Source organism: Choloepus didactylus, chromosome 2 (assembly GCF_015220235.1).
Source record: "Choloepus didactylus isolate mChoDid1 chromosome 2, mChoDid1.pri, whole genome shotgun sequence".
Lineage (NCBI taxonomy): Eukaryota > Metazoa > Chordata > Mammalia > Pilosa > Megalonychidae > Choloepus > Choloepus didactylus.
The window spans coordinates 45,914,166-45,930,980 of NC_051308.1; the positions used below are offsets into that span (position 1 = coordinate 45,914,166).

Sequence of the window (16,815 nt, forward strand, 5' to 3'; positions counted from 1 at the left end):
GGTATTATCAAAAGAGCAAAGGGAGCCTCTTGAATCAGGTTTATTGTGTATAGTAGTTGCTGTATTTTTGACGTATGAATTTGTTAGAAGTTGTACATTTTAAGTTTTTCATGTTTTAAGAGCTAAGAGCCCAATTCGAGAACTGAAGTCCTTGACGTTTGCCTTCCTTCAGTTTGCTCACACCCCACAGGGTTGCCAGCTATGCGTGAACCATCTCTACGCACAGCATATCATCTCCTGAGGTCCAGGCTTGCTCAGCATGAATGCAGACAGCTGAGCAAATCTTCAGATTTTTAAGTCACCAATGGTAGCAGGAATGATAGCATACTAGCAAATTGTTTTTATAGCCATAAAGTTAATGAGCTAGAGGTCGACAGGCTCTTTTTCTCTGTAATGTCTCTGAGAGCTACTTAGTATAACATCAGTTGTTCCAGTACCCACTCACTTGAGCAATGTTGTGTGTGTGTGTGTGTGTGTGTGTGTGTGTGTGTGTGTGTGTGTGTGTCTACCTTTAATATGTGGCATGGCTGTCTCTTTAGCAGCTTTGTTTTCCCGATTAGTAATTAACATTTGGTTATATCAGTTTGGATTATACAACTCTTTAACAGCTCACACTAGTTCATACCTGTTTTTATTCTTTCCCTCTGATTCAGCTTTCTGGCTCTGGAGAAGTGATTGCGTTATAACACTTTAGAACCCACATGCAGTCTTCCCGACTCGCTGGAGTGGCCACATATCTGAACCCTGCTGGGCACCCTGTCCCAGTTCCAAGTCAGTGGGCCTGTAGTTGCTTGTTTTGCTTTCATGTCTTGTCTCCTTGTGATGAGTAGCCTTAGCTTTTTAAAATTCTCTGCTCTATAACCATTGGTTTGTTGGGAAGCAATTTTTACTTTTGGTGTTCTTGGTAGGCAGTCTGTGTTTCTTTGGACTTCTTGCAGTATTCAGTGAAGTAGTAGCAATAATGACGGCAGTAAGAGCAAACAAATGGTGCTTACTATGTGCGAGGCACTGTGCTGGCGCTTCATATGTTATATGATTAACTCACACAACCCTCACAACCACCCTGAGAGGTGGCTCGTGCTGGTATCTCCTTACTGTATATGCAACTTCGGAGCCATGGCCATATAGCTCATAAATGCCTTTAGGGCGGAAATTACTTTGCCTCTGGGTGAGGCGCTTGGTGGGGCTAGGAAAATGAGCAGATGAGGCGATGTACCCAGGGAAGCTCGGTGCTGATCTCAGACCCCAATGGACACAGTTGGCAGAGCTGCTTGGCTGCTGCTCACTGTTTGGATAGGAAGTGACACGCATGAACCCTCCCATCCGAAGCCCTGGACCTGGGAGGGAAGTTGAGGGAACTCGCCCACCGGCCTGGGCAGGAAGGAAACGGAAATGGAGGTGTGGAAAACTTTGCTAAGGGAGTTCACAGGCAACAGCCTGTAATGAAGAGCCCCTGTCTTCATCACGTTCATTCTTTCAGGACTCAAATATCCAGAGATGGGTGAAGCAAGTTAAAGGTACGTTTACCTTCAGCAAGTTTCTTTTGCTTTGATGAGTGAGCCATAGGCCCAGGTGGGAAAACCCCCAGTTACTTTTGTGGTTGTGTGTTTAAAATTAGAATTTTTGAAGAAGGGATTATTTGTGGCGTGCCAGGAGTGTCCCACTCTGCAACAGACTGCTAGTGTAGAAGGAAAGGTGTCTAGGTAAGAGGCACCTGGTAAGATGGGATGAGACTCTGAATCTGCTGCCGTGGCCTCTGGATAGGTCAACCTAGGACTGACATTGGGGCACCAGCCTCTGGGTTCATCTCCAACATATCTGCAGACCTCCATGGGTGAGCAAAAGGAGTCTGCAGATGGTGTAGCCAGAACCTTATGGAATGTGGTTGCTTTCTGACATTACTAGGTCATAGGTTCCAACCCTCTGTCTGCATATGATCGGCATGCTTCATTGAGTAAGAATGGAGGGCCAGGCAGAGCTCTGGGTTCTGAGCTCGACTACCATAACTGTGTGTGATCTTGGGCGAGTTCTTTAAACTCTCTGGGCCTTGGTGCCCTAGTCTGTAAAATGGGTGTAATAAGAGTAGCCATTTTGTAGGGCTGTGGAGATAATGCTCAGCAGAGTGCCCTTGTCATTGTATCTCCTTAATAAATGGTGGAACTCATCATTGCCTTTTCGGTGTTCTGACACTTGCGGGGAATCTCCCATTTTGGTTCCTGATTAGCTCTGACAGTTCCAGGGCACCTACCACACTAGGTATAGATACTGACCGCAAAAAAAAAACTGGAATTGAAGAGTTGCAGATTTCACCACTCTCAAAGGAGGCTGGTTTCTCATAGGACAAAGCATTCCTGGCAAGAGTAGACAAGAGAAAGCTCATTTGAGAAGCAAATCAGAGACAGGTATTTTCCTGATAGAGTTGATGATTCAAGTTTGACAGAGAAACGTTCTATTTTATGCCTGGTTGATTGTGCTTTGCACTTTATTCAGCTTGTCCCTTTACATGCAAAATTAATTTTTCCTGCCATCTTTAAAAAATGAAATGGACGTCTCTTGCTGTCAGTTTGATCTAGTTAAATGCAAGTTTTACTTTGGAAGGGCAAGAAGGGTAAGGCGGAAGGAAACTTCTAAGCTCTTTTTTGTGTAACACACCTCTGCAAAGTGGATTCAGTTAACTATTTTACCAGGTGGTTTTACAAAACTGTTTAAGAAATGCTTCATTTTTTCAAAAGGAAACAGTTTTATTATCGAAAATTTAAAGCATGTACAAAACTGGAGAGAATGGTGTGTAACCCCAGTGTGCTTCTATACACATCAGCTCATGGACAATATTGTTTCATCTGCACCCCCAAACAATTCCCCCACCCCATTATTTTGAAGCAAATCCCAGACAATATATTATTTCATCCACAGATATTCAGGGCACTCTTTGTATGCCTTAAGAGAACAGTTTCAGTAAGGTCAAAAATGAAAACTTTCATTTTGTAAGAACCTTTGTATGGGGAAAACCCGTGTCTCAGAAACCTCAGGGCAGTGATCCTCAAAACAAAGGGGTGGGGAAATGGGCTTTTAAACAGTAACCTGGATGGCTTTTTCAAACTACTGGTCCTCCCATAGGGTTGCTTCCCACTCTTCCACTCCCCAGTTGCAAAATGACAGCTTTCAGTAGTTGAGAGTTTGCTTCTGAATTTTGGAGCAGGAATGAAAGATGGAGAACCCCTGCATAGGGAAAAAGTCATTCCAGACAATGGAAGCCTTACTTGTGAAGAACATTTTTTTGTCACTATTATTTTTAACCACCAGGGATTGGAATTAATGTAAAATGTACTTACTTTTTGTCTCCTTGGGTAGAGTATGTGGAATGTTACTGAATCTTTCCGGTTTATTAAAGGGTGTTTTTGACCAAGAGACCCGTCCCCTGGCCTCTAGGCTGGGGAATACTTTTCATCGTTTACCTGTCACCTCCTTTATTGCAGTTTTTAGCCCATCTGTAACAGCCCCTCCCCTCTGTGTAATCTGCAGAGGGCTAAGAAGCAAAGCCGAGGAACTTGTAAGAAACTGTATGTGAAGTTTGAGTCAGTGAACTATGAGGGCGTTTTTGCTTCCTGTGCAAAGTTTACAACATTGGAATTGGGGTCTTTGAGATGTTTGTTCAGAGGATATTTTGGTCCTGTTCCTGGTTGTTACTTATATTCTGCATAGTTGAGGTTGCTGTGTAGCCTGCAAGTGGAGTACAATATAGCAGGAGTCTTTCTCTTTTCACTTCATAAATGGCTTAGGAAAGGCCTTGAAAGGTCATTTATATGGTTAGTCCATGGAAAAGATGGAAAATGTATTTTTGGACTAATTTCTCTCCATCTCACCACCAAACATTTGAAAGTGAGTTAGTAGGAGGGAAATGAGAATTTTAAGATGTGACCATTCTGCTTTTGTTGTTTTCTTTAGCGACTAAAGTTAGGGGCTTGCGTTTTAAACTATTCATAAAAACTGCAGTTGTTGTCTAAAAATAATTTCATGTATGGGTATAATTTGGGTACTGCCTAACTATGAAAAACTTAAAAGAAGAAACGGAGATTAAAGTCTAATCCCCACCCCCCTCAAAGAATACCTAGCTTCCTTCCTGTTATTCTTTAGGAGAAATCAGAGATGTAATTTTTAACTCTTTTCTTTCCCATTCCCTCCCACTCCCATCCCTTTTATAACCTGTCTTATGAAAATGACATAGAACTTAACAAAACTAAGCTTTGCCTTATGCAGGCTTCTATACAGGATAGACAAGTTGCGTCAATTTTTTCTTTCTCACACCCAGGCCAGGATTACATAGTTCTGTGAGGTGTGTTTAGGAGTTGTAATAATATGGAATGCTGGAAAAATTCCAGAAGCTGTTGGTAAATATAGGATGCAGCTGAACAGCAATTAACTTCTCTTGGTGATTTCAGAACTTATCTTTAGGGGTAGAAAAAAAAAGGAAAGTATAGAAAACATGGCTAGGGAAATACAAAGAAAATGTGATTGAGTTTAGGACTTGGATTTTTAATTTCCTTTCATCTCCTTAAAGACAGTACGGGTCATTCAGTAGAGGGGATTAAACTGTGTTCAGTTGATATTCATGAAAGGTATCTCCGTTTATTACAGTCATATTTCAGGATTTACCAAATCAGCCAAGTGACTTTTTCAATGTTATGATAAAGCTCTTTTACTTTGTATTTTCAATTTCGAAGGCTTTTTTTTTGTTGTTGATTGTTTATAAAAAAAAAAAAAATGAGAGTACCAAATACTGGAAATCCACAGCTCATAGTTAAAGATGGAACCTTCATATTAGAGTTTTATGAAGCTGATTAACTGCTCAGGAGTGGGTTTTAAAAGCAACTTTGAAGCCTTTCTGTGTGTTCTCTCCCACTGTAGCCTATTCTATAAAAGGCCTTTAAAGTGCAGTGTTTACAGAGCAAATATCCCAACAAATTGCTTTCATCCGTCATGGATGCAGTAGAACATTTTTTTCTCCCTTGCATCAGTAGTTCTATTATATTTTTTTGCGAAGACATTCTATGGCATCTGGCATCTCTCTGGTCTGTGAGGCCAATCCAGTATAAGACATGGCATGGGCTGAAAAAGGAAAACTTGGGTGTGGGACTATCCTTTTGGAACTCTCGGTTCTCCTCGCCCCCCCAAACTAAGCGCCAGTGAGCTAATAACTCTAGCCCCAGCTCTCCGTGGCTTAAATCTCTATTTAGCATCCAAAAGTCAGACCTAAGGTTTCAGATTCCTCAAGTGATCTGAAGCGTTATTGAGATGAACTGGAGGCGCCTGCCCTACCTTAGCCTCAAAAATGCAGCTTTCTCAGGATTCATTCTTTCTGTCATCATGACAAATATTTATTTAGCTTCCTACCATGTACAAAGCTCCATTTTAGGATTATAGTAGACAACAAAGCTGAATCTGATGCAGATCTTTCCCTTTGGTTTCTGTTTGGGGAGCCAAGACACATGTAGTGTAGGGGAGATGGCAATGTGGTTTCAGGTAGGGAGAGAGCCATATGGGCTCATAAGACCAGTGGCAGTTGGGGACCAGTTTTCCCCTGAAAAAAAGGACATTTGCTAAGACCAGACCCAATAAGCCAGTGATTGACCAAGGGGTAAAAAGTAAGTCTACAGTTTTCTTGCCCATTCAGGATGGGCTCTTTGGCCACTTAATCTAATGATCATCTCCTTTTGCTTCAGGGGTTGGAGTTTTGGTAATAGCAAAGTTGCATTGGTTGTGTGGGGAGAATGTGTGGTCTGGCTTTAAACTTGGGACAGTTGCCCCATGGAATGGTAGTAACTTCATGTACTTCCCTGCATTTCTCTTTGCTTGGCCTTACCTTCCTCCTCCCTTTTATAGACGATTTCTCCTCTAAGGTGTAAGGTGGTAAGTTACCCATGTCCTTGTTTTCTCAACTATCTTGTTTTCTTTTGGAGCAAACTTAACATACTATGAGGGAGAATAGGAAGGGAACATCCCCATACCTATTGGGTGCTGAACAGAAGCATTTTCTCATTTACTCTTCACAGCTATGTGGGATAAATATTATTTTTATAGGTAGGTAAACTAAAGCTCAGAGAGTGTATACAACTTGGCATTCAACCCAGGCCTCTCTTATGAAAAGCCAGTTTTTGCATGAAGATTGGTGCATGTTTTGTTTTCTAATAGTAGACTAGTTTGCAGGAAGAACCGCTCATCAACTTCATTCTCTCCCTCCTTTCGAGCGAGCATCTTTCCTTATTACAATCTTCACTATTCAGTTTCCAATTGTGTCACTGCTTGGAAAACACTAAGATGATCTTCCCTGAGACAAGGCCTTTGGAAGCTAGAGAGTTGAGAGTTTGGGGCACTTTCCCTGCCATTTTTCCCCCTTTGCTTTATATTCTGAATTGCTCTAATCTTTGAAGTGTCAGGGCTTAACTCTGTTATCGGATGCTACTTTTCTTTCTGAGATGCTCTTAGGATAAAGAGAATTGGCAGATTATGTTTTGAAATTAGCCTAATTTATTCTGTTTTATCATCTATATTATAAAAAAAAAAAGCATGGCTTTAACATACATGGATGAATCTTGGAAATACTTGCACCTTGGCAATATTTACTAAACATGTTCTTGAAAAGTAGATAAATAAAATGTTTAAAGTAGCTTTCTATTTTAAAAATTGTATTAAATAGAATGATGACTCTAATTTATCTTTTTCGAAAGCAAGTTTCATCAGAAAAATCTAACATGTCAAATCTGTGTTTGTATGAGAATATGGCATTTAGCTCTAGGTTTTTTTAGTGTTCATGTGATAAAGTGAATATGATGAGGCCCCAGAGAGCCCATAGGAAAAGTGGAAAGGTGCCAGGCAGAACTTGTTAACAGAGGGGAGCTGCTTGGAGGATGACCTAATATCAAGCACATTATATGGTGGGATATTTTAATCTCTGCTTAAACAGAGGACAAAACAGAGGAATTGGGTTTAAAATACCACAGGGAACAGGGTTATGTTTAAGGTAAAACTTTATGCCTGTGTGGACAGTTAAATGGTGGAATAGTGACACATGCGCTATAGATTCTTCGAGAGCTTAAAAATGGTGGATAATTCATATACTATTAAAATGTTAAAACTGAAAGAGCCTAAAAGATCATCTTCTCTAAACCTATCATTACAGGTTAGTGTCAAACAGATTGTTTACCTGGGATATTTTAGGTGTGGCCCTTCCTAAAGGTAAGGGATGTCTGAAAAGAGTTGCCTGAAAGTATGTCCTGAGTGTACATATCATGGGCTTTTAATTTAGGTAACTAATGCCATTTTAAAGACAGAGAGGGTGTGCTTCTAATTTTGGAGGAGTTTAGAGACAAAGTGTGCTAGTATTTTTAACATACGATGGATTTGTGTATTAAGGTAAACACAGATGACTGTGGGAGTTCAGATGAGGAAAAGATTACTTCTGACTGGAAGGCTCTGAGAAATCCGTGAAAGAGGCAGCAGCATTTGAACTGAGCCTTTATGAGTAGATGTGATTGGAGCGGGTTTAGTACTTGCACTGAGGGTTGCCTTTTTTTTTTTTTAACTTTTGATTATTAAAAGTTTTAGGCATACAGAAAAATTAAAAGAATATTACAGTGACTATCTGCGTCCACCAGCTTGATTCAACAACTGTTAACATTTTGTTATATTTTTTTCGACTCCAATAATGTGTATGTGCTTACGTGTGTATGTGTTGTTGTTGACATTATTTCATTATTTGACAGTAAGTTACAGGCATCTTGACATTTTGCCCCTACATATACTTGCTGGTGTCTCCTAAAGCCATTCTCTTACATAACTGCAATTCCGTTCTCAAAAACTGAAGACAACTAACAATAATGTTCTAATGGCATCTTATACATCTTATACATTCTGTATTTCAAATTTCCCTAATTGTTCCCGATGCCTTTTATAGCCAATTTTTTTCAAACCATGATTTAATCAGGGTCCACACATTGCATTTTATTTTACTCTTTAATCTTGTACTCTAGAGTATTCTTGCCACCATGTTGATCTCTTCCCACCTCCATTTTTTATTTCATGACACTGAGTTTTAGAAGGACCAGACCAGCTTTCTCACAACTTTTTGTTGAGACCTTACCTGGAAAGTGTCTCGCAAGTTGAAGATTAAAAAAAATTTTTTTAAAAACTTAAAATAGTCATGTATTTTCTAAGAGATATATTATGAGATTGTCTCTGTTACCATGAATGTAAAAATGTTTCTCCAGATACACCCTTTTCAATAGATAATGTCCTTAAAAAATATTTACACAAATAATATACAGCTATTTTAAAAAATATATATATTATAATATTTATTTACAAAAATACTATAAGGCATATCTATAGTATGTTAGAGCAATTTAGAAAGATAAAATGTAAAATGAGAGTTGTATTTAATATCACTGCCGTGTAGCCATAACTGTTCTTAATTTCTGTGAACTTACACTCTTATTTGTGATGTGTTTTTGTTCACTTATTAAAAAACTGAGTCATCTATACAAATTGTTGAGCAGTTAACTTTTTATTTCACTTAACTATATATTGTGGATGGCGTCCCATAGAATATGTAGTAGGGATTGTTTTTAATAGTAGTTGGCATACATTTGCACCAAGCCAGCCACATTCTTTCATCGGTGTTTAAGGTGAGACACACCCAAATGTAAAGGGCCTGGCCCAGGATTAGAAATGTGGCTTGTGCCCACAAAGCAAATATTTTCCTCTGTTTGAGGCTCTCTGGCTAATGTAGGATTTGAATCTTGCTGTCTTCTGTCCTGTGCTTCGACAAGTTGAAGGAATGTGTTCGTTGTAAACACTTAAGGGCTCTGCATTTGAATTCTGGCTCTGTTTTTAGGGGGATAGGGCCCTCCATATTTTTTCCTGTAGATGTCAAGATAACAGGTTGTCCTACCTTGGAAGTAAACATGATACTCTGTCAACCTAAAGTGATTTAGAAATGTTAATATATTTTACCAAGCCAGAGTCTCTAGCATGTGTATTTTAAGCCATCATAAAACATATACCTGTCACGCTAAGGAATGCGCCGAGGGCTGTGGGATCTCTGGGGCGTGTGCTTTGCTGTGTTGTAGGGTTGTGCCCTGACAACCTCCATGAGGCCTAGGGTACTGACAGGGAGTACTTTATAAACATTGAAGCCATTTTATACATTAACTCAAGAATTCATACAAATTGTAGTTATTCATATTTTTCTACCCAGTGTCATGGGACTCAGGGATAATCCTGTGTCGGCAGGTGCGTGAAGGGTGTGAAGACTGGGTGGATCTGCCTGGCTTAGGGGATGAAGTGAACAGAACAATCATATGAGCAAGAGATGGTCCTATGAAGTTAATGGAGAACACGTTATAGAACAGAAAAGCTATCTGGGCATTCCTCACTAATTTGAAAGATAAATTTAATGAACCTCCTACTGAGAGCATTGCTCGCCCAAGATGGAGTAGTGAAACTACTTTTGTTGTTGTTTTCTTCAGCTCACCATGGCAGTAATGCCATTGTTTTCATTTGGTGTGGCACCAGGCTCTTTCAGTAAACCTCATCATTAGTGATTTAAATGATTCGTAATTTGGTGACAGGGCTTTTGCATCAAATGTGTTTTAAAGGAACAAAATGATGGTAGGGTGGTTCCCACATCTAACTGTCTATATTTGCTGAAAAAAGGACAAAGAGTAGTGGTTTTAAATGCATTAAAGAATTCTTTTTAAAAAATTTAAAAAAAAGTTTAAGTGGAAAGTGACTGTATTTAATGTGTATTCCATTTACATCATCCATCCTAATGTTAATAAAAATAAAGTAATAAGATAAAAATAAAATAAATATAAATGTATACAATATAGGAATAAAATAAAAAATAAAGTCAATAGTGTAAATAAAAGCAGAGAAGCAGTGATACGAAGAGTGAAGAGAAGCAAGATAATATTTTAAGCTCTGGTTCAGTGAGTCACTTAAATCATTTGAGCCTCACTTTTCTCATCTGTGAAATAGGGATAATGAAATCTACACTACAGAGTTGCTGATGAGGTTGAAATGAGATTATTTATGTCGGTGTTTTTCACAGAACGTTTTCAGATTGCATCCCAATTGCTTTCTTGAGCAGACAGGATTGTACCGTGAAAAAAGCATGTGAATGGAAGTTGGAGAGACATTGGTTTGAATTTTGGGTTTGCCTTTTACTCTCTGCATCCTTGGATAAGTTCTGAACCTTAGTTTCCTCAACATAAGGTGGATTTTATCCCATCACCCTTAAAGGATAGGCTAAAGTGTGCAGGATCTGCCAAGACACTTAGGAGCTACTGAGTTTGCTGGTTCTTGGTCTGGATGTTCACCTGTCAGGCTGTGTGTGTCTGCTTGTGTGTGGTGTACCCCACACCATCTACAGCTTCCCTTCCAGCTAATGAACTTCCTGTTTATTTTCCATTTGTAGCTATATTGCAGAGTGCCACGCTGGGCATGGACTCCTTTTTCTGTATTTGGAGGAGCACGGTTGGTAGTGTGACCACCCAGTCACGAACCTGCTGAAGACATCTCGGGCGTGTGTGCCAAGAGAGGAAGGCGGCTTCCAAGGACCGCATCGCCATGCCTTTTGGTCTGAAGCTTCGCCGGACACGGCGCTATAATGTCCTGAGCAAAAACTGTTTTGTCACCCGGATCCGCCTATTGGACAGCAATGTCATCGAGTGCACGCTGTCAGTGGAAAGCACGGGGCAAGAGTGCCTGGAGGCTGTGGCCCAGAGGCTGGAGTTGCGAGAGGTAAGAATGTGTGTGTGTGTGTGTGTGTGTGTGTGTGTGTGTGTGTGTGTAGGGGTATGTAGGAGGGGGAACTCGCTGAAGGAACCAGTTGTCTGTCTCTGGGAACCTGCCGCGTTTTTCAGCTTAAGTGATGTGTTTATCAGAATCCTGTTATTCTTAGCATGGGCTTGAGCTTATCAACCTCCTGTGGATCAGGGAACCTGCTCTGATGTTGTAAGAAGCAAGAACACCACCTAGAGCTTACTCTGGGTGGTGGTTTCCCTTTCATTTCAGCTGGTGAGGAGGTTTTGGGGGAGTTGAAAAAAAGAGGCCCCCAAAGCCGTTTTCTCTCTTTAAAACAATTGAGTAGGTAGCTGATATTTTGGCATCCTGGCTACGTATCAAGGATAAGGCTCCCACACACGGGATGGATGCAGCTGCTTTTTTGTTTGTTTCTATATTTTCCTCTTAAAAAAAAAAAAAAAAAAACATTTGAAGTGAACATGCCTAGAAAGGCGTTTTGTAGGGGCTTGTGGAATTGGGGGTTGTTCCTTTTCAGATTTCTCATGGTACTCATTTGCTTTGTAAGGTCTGTTTGACTCCTTTTTGGCTTCAAGCAAACACTTGACTAGTTAAGACAGTCGTGTTCTCAGTCTTTACAAGAAATGTTTAGTGCAGTATGCCATTTGTAAGAAGCAAGCCCTGCTTTTTTCAGTCTTACAGATATTCAGAAGAGACTTTTGTGGGAAATCCACACTAAAGCATTTGCATCTTGAGAGTATGAAACATTGGCTAGAGGGATAAGGTTGCCAATACTGAAATGACTGCAAGCCCCTCAGATTCAAGTCATCCTGAGGACAAGGAAAGCTGTGTAGTTGTTCTAGGTACTGGACTTCCATAGGGACCAGGTGACAGCAGTCATTGTTCAGTAACTCAGGGTGACAGAAAGGAAGTGGTGGTGGTGCTTGTTGGAAGGGCTCGTATGTGATCTCTTTCTACTCTGCCCATACTCCATCCTCTTTCCACTTGCACAAAGGAATTAGGGTAGGGGTCTTTCTCTCCCCCTGGCATACTCTGGGGGACTGTTTTACTAGAGCACTTCTGTCTCCTGCTGTTCTTCGTGTTTATCCTTTGGTTTCAGTGATCAAGTTTTCCTTTGAAGTTTATTTTCCTGTGCAGGAGTTTGTCCTTCAGTAGCTGACAAAATAGACTTAACATGTGAAATGATCTGACCTTGCTGGTTGGTAGCTAGCTGGCTCTCTCTTGTTCATTAGCACGTTAAGGTACACATATTTCAGCACACACACATGCATATGTGTATGAGCATAAAGGAAAAACCTTAACAATGTAGATCAGGAGACTGGTCTAAAGTCTTGTAAAAATTTTAATTATAGACATTTAAAAAGATATACAGTGGTTTTACTTTTGAATACTCACAGTAACTTAAATTACAGTAAGTAAATATTTGCAACATACATTGGGAGTCAGTATAGCATATGGTTAAGTAGTTACAAACACAGGATTTGGAATCTCAGATTTGGGTTCATATTATGATTCTGTCTCCTGTTAGCTGGGTGACCATGAAAAAGTTACTGAACCTTTCTGGGCATCAGTCTTTCCATCTGTAAAATGGGAATAATGATACCTACCTCAAAGGGTTGTTGTAAATAATAAAAGAGATACTGTATGGAAAATGCTTAGTGCAGTGTCTAATAATTTATGATTGTTCAAATTTGGAAGTCTTAAAAAAAAGTTTTCCATTAAAGAAAATACTCAGTAACTTCAGTGTGCTCCAGGCACTATTAAAGGACTTAGGGGGAAACTAAGATAAATAAGGTAAAATTTTGTCTTCAGGACACACACAGACCAGTAGGGGAGTCCAACATTTATATAAACAATTAAGATTGAATGTGATCCATGCTAAAAATAGAAGGCAGGAGGAGGCCTGAAAGGCAGTGGCTCCCCTTTGAGTTGTGCAGTGCACAATCTGCCCCACTGGATACTCTCTGGCAAGTGGAGAGAAAGCCTCAATGAAAGATAAAAAGAACCATCACTCTTGGAACTAGGTCTTGAAGGATGCACAGGAGTTCAGCAAGTGGAAAAGATGGTAGGGGGAGCTGGATTTTCCAAGCCCAGGGGAACTGACCATTATCAGGGGCTGAGAAGGCATTGCTGCAAATCACTGGTAGAGCTAGAGTGTAAGGTGAAAGGCAAGGAGTATCTGCAGATGTGTATGATAATAATTACTTTTGGCAGATTATTGTTTCTCTAAGTGAGAGAGCAAAGGTCAACCCCTGACTATCCCGCAACTACATTGTCACAAAGGATAAAGCACTGAAGTCCAGATTTTGCTGTCAAATGCCTGCTGTAATGTGATTGATTTTCCAGTTCTAAGGTGTGGTTTGCCTTTAGTGCTGTCTTTATTTTGACATGCTCTAAATAGGTGTATCCACATTAGAGCAAGTCATTTTCTTTTTGAATTTTATGCTTTCACGTGACAGATAACATTGAAAGCATGGACTTTTAGGAATCAATTCTATAGATACTCTTGAATTAAAGGATAAGATATAGTGACCTAATGCTTTGTTCCTCCTTTGCACATACATACCTGGAGGAGGAATGCATCCTCCACCCATAAGCAGAAGGAAGAGAGGTGAACACAGGGGCTGCTCCACTCACACCTTGATTTTGTATTTGGGTCATTTTCCAGATGGAGTAGATGGTGTTTTAGAGGAGGAAGTGAAAATTAATCTAAAATATAACACAATGTTTAATCTTTATAAAGGTTTGGAAACCAAATATGGTGGCTGTTTGGCTTGCCCTAAGAAGTATTGTGTGATCTAGGTGTATCCTTATGAGGAAGCTTTTGTAATAGGAAAGAATGTAGGCTTTTTGAGGGTTGAATCCAGTTTTGAGTGCACTCAATGTGTTTGCTATTTAAAATAACATTGGAAAGGGCCAAGGCCTGGTTGATATGGTCAACAAACATTGGATGAGCACTTAGAATCAAGCCCTGGGGAAACAAGGCAGAATATGAAAGGGTTCATGCTCCCCGTAGCCCTAGGGTTTAGAGAACAGGGCAAACAAGAAACAAAGCAAAGGGAACAGGCTGTGCTGAGGTACAGAAACAGGAAAGAACATGGAATTTTCAGGGAAGGGCAAAGTTCAGCTTGCACTGATCTGTTTGTGCCTGTGAAGGGGGTCATTGAGGTGAGTGTGGACAGGCAGGTGGGAGTCTGGTTTTGACTCCCAGCTAAGGACTTTCAACTAGACCCTGTAAAAGATAGTGTTTCTCAAAATGTGTGACAAAGAAGAATTAAAATAAATACCACATTTTAATGTACCACGTACTTTCCTGAGCACTTTCCACACATCGTCTTATTTAATTTTCATGACAAGTCTGTGAGGTGGCTACTGTTGTCATCCCCATTTTACAGATGGTGAGACCATAGCACAGGTGCTTTGCCCATCAGTGGGCTGGCAAATTGTGAGGCTGGTTCAAACCCATGCATTCTCACTCCGCTCTGCTAATCCCAGGAGATGTCCAGTGGGGCAAAGGGTTCTGTGGCAAAATGCTTTGGCAAACAATCTCAAAATTTCTACAGTTAAAAAAAAGGGGGGGGTGGAGAGGGATTAACTCAGTGTTTCACAATTATTTTAGCCCTTTCTTAATATTCTTTTGAGTTGTTTGGAGAATAAAACATTGCCCTGAGATGGAATGCCATCCAAGGAGTTCAAGGAGGAGCCTGAAATGATCACCTTGTGTTTTAGGAAAAGGACCCAATAGCAGAAAAGAATGAGGGGATTTGAGGGGAGACACGACAGGGAGAACAGAGAAGCTGGTTAGGTGGACATAACTTTTTCCCCAAATGAAATTTTAGGTGGAACTTCAGTGTAAGAAATGGAGCTGTTCTGTTTGCAGAGAGCATAGGTCATCTGGAGCCCCGTCTTCTTGTACCCTTTCCACCTCTTCCTCCTCCCCAACATAGTTTGAGCAATTTAAAAGAGAAATAGTTAAAACAGTGTTGCTGTATAGCTAACCCTCATATTGTAAAAATAATAGATGAGAGGCAGCAGAGTTTCAGTGGTTAGGAATGCGAGTTTGAACCAATCTGTCTGAGTTTGAATCCCGGCTCTGGCACTTAGTAGCTATGTAATATTGGATAGTTACTTAACTGCCCTGTGCTTCATTTTTCTCATCTGGAAAATGGGGTGGTAATAGTAGCTACCCCCATAAGGTGTTGGGAGGCCTAAGTGAGTTCATTTTTGCTAAGCTGCTGCAATATTACAATTCCTGGCACATAGTATGACGTCTCAACCAGACACCAAAGGCTATCCAGATTAGTCTATGGTAATTTCAGAGACTAGGGCCCTTGTCCTTTATAAATCTGCTAGTTCCATGTTTATATAGTTTTAGTTATTAGACACTGTGGTCCTGAATTGAGCCCAAATATCCAAAGTCTTTTAATTCCTTCAATAGTTATCCTTGTTTTAACACTGCATTGTCCAATATTGTAGCCATGTGGCTATTAAGCACTTGAAATGTGGCTAGTCTGAACTGAGATGTATAGTTACATATAAAATACATATCAGATTTTGAAGACAGTATGAAAAAAAATTAAATATCTCACTAATCATTTTATATTGATTATGTATTGAAAGGATATTTGGAATATATTGCTTTAAATAAAATACATTAAAATTAATTTCCTCTTTTTGTAATTTTTAAAATGTAGCTACTAGAAAATTTAAATGACACATGTGGCTCATATTACATTTCCACTGAACAGTATTTTTCTAACAAAGGCAAAGAGGGGCATGTTAATAGTATTAATGAGTTTCAATAAGATGTAAGAATATTCTGAAATGATTTCCTTATAGGGATAATCTTGAGTCAACTTTTAATTTAAAAACAGTAAGTGGAGGAGGCATAACAAAGTATTTGAGAAACTCTTCAAGGTTAATCTCTAACCAAGGCAGAGAACTGCTGTTTTATTGGGAAGTCCAGTGCTCTGGGGAACACTGGGGAATGGTAAATTCAGTAACTCTTGGGCCTTTCCTAAGGCTAGACTGAAAGCCCTAGATTTTAAAGGAACCTAAAAAATCTATAATCATTACATATGGTAGGTAGTTATCCTCCAATTTATTGCCTTTTTCATTTGCAAATTTGTATTTTCATCTTTACTGAAAGCTGATTTATCCACAGCTATCAACTACAGTAGAAATCTAACTTTTCCACATTTTGCTATTTTAGTAATTATTGGAGATTAGAAAGGTACAGGCTCTTAACATGCATTTCTCATTATGAAAGAAATGTTAAATTACATTAAGGATATATCTGTAGTTTGATTTTGTGCTAATCTTTCGGCAATTGGTTACTTAGGTGTGGCTATGGGAATTCTCGATTAAATGGAACCCCTCATTCCCTGGCCTTGTCAGATAATAGTGAAATTTTGCTGTTTTATAGCTTGCTTAACCTTGTCCGTATATGTATATATTTGCAGAGTATTAAAATAATCAACACTGATTAAGAATTGACTGAACAGTAGGCTGCTGGGGAGATTTCTGGCTTTTGAATTTGGAATGCTTTATGTCTTTGTAAAGATTGTAATGTGAAATCTGTTTACCTTAGTATCAGTCCTGTGAGGTAAATTGGCACCAGTGTCTCCATTTTCTGGATATAGAGATATAGCTGAAAATAATTTTCCCAGGCTTAACTTGTAAGTCTTTGTCCTTTTCTGCATTTTGAGTGAGCCGTGCAGCCTCAGGAAAGGGATTTCTCTGGACTTTGAGATATGCTTCTTGGTTGATGTTACTTTGCAGTTTCTTTTCTTGTACTTTTATGAAGAGGTTGGATAGGAAAATGAAGATGGTGCAGTTGTTAATTATAGATGTGTCAGTTTTGGAAACCCCAGACCTACACAGAGTAGAGGTTGATAGCACACAAGTTGTTTTTTTGCAGTTATCCAACTGATGTACAGTGGTTTATTTTCCAAAGCCATTGGAATGTAATTGCATGAAGTACTGTTTCAGCGT

At 39.6% G+C, this 16,815-nt stretch overlaps 1 protein-coding gene across 1 annotated transcript in view; it reads left to right on the forward strand.

Annotated features, from left to right (window-relative positions):
* Nucleotides 1-16,815, forward strand: part of PTPN14 (protein tyrosine phosphatase non-receptor type 14) — a 182,225-nt gene that overhangs the window by 66,321 nt on the left and 99,089 nt on the right. The window contains exon 2 of the mRNA XM_037823895.1: nt 10,475-10,800. Within this exon, the coding sequence (XP_037679823.1) occupies nt 10,627-10,800 (174 nt within the window). The 5' untranslated portion in view covers nt 10,475-10,626. The remainder of the gene's footprint in view (nt 1-10,474; nt 10,801-16,815) is intronic.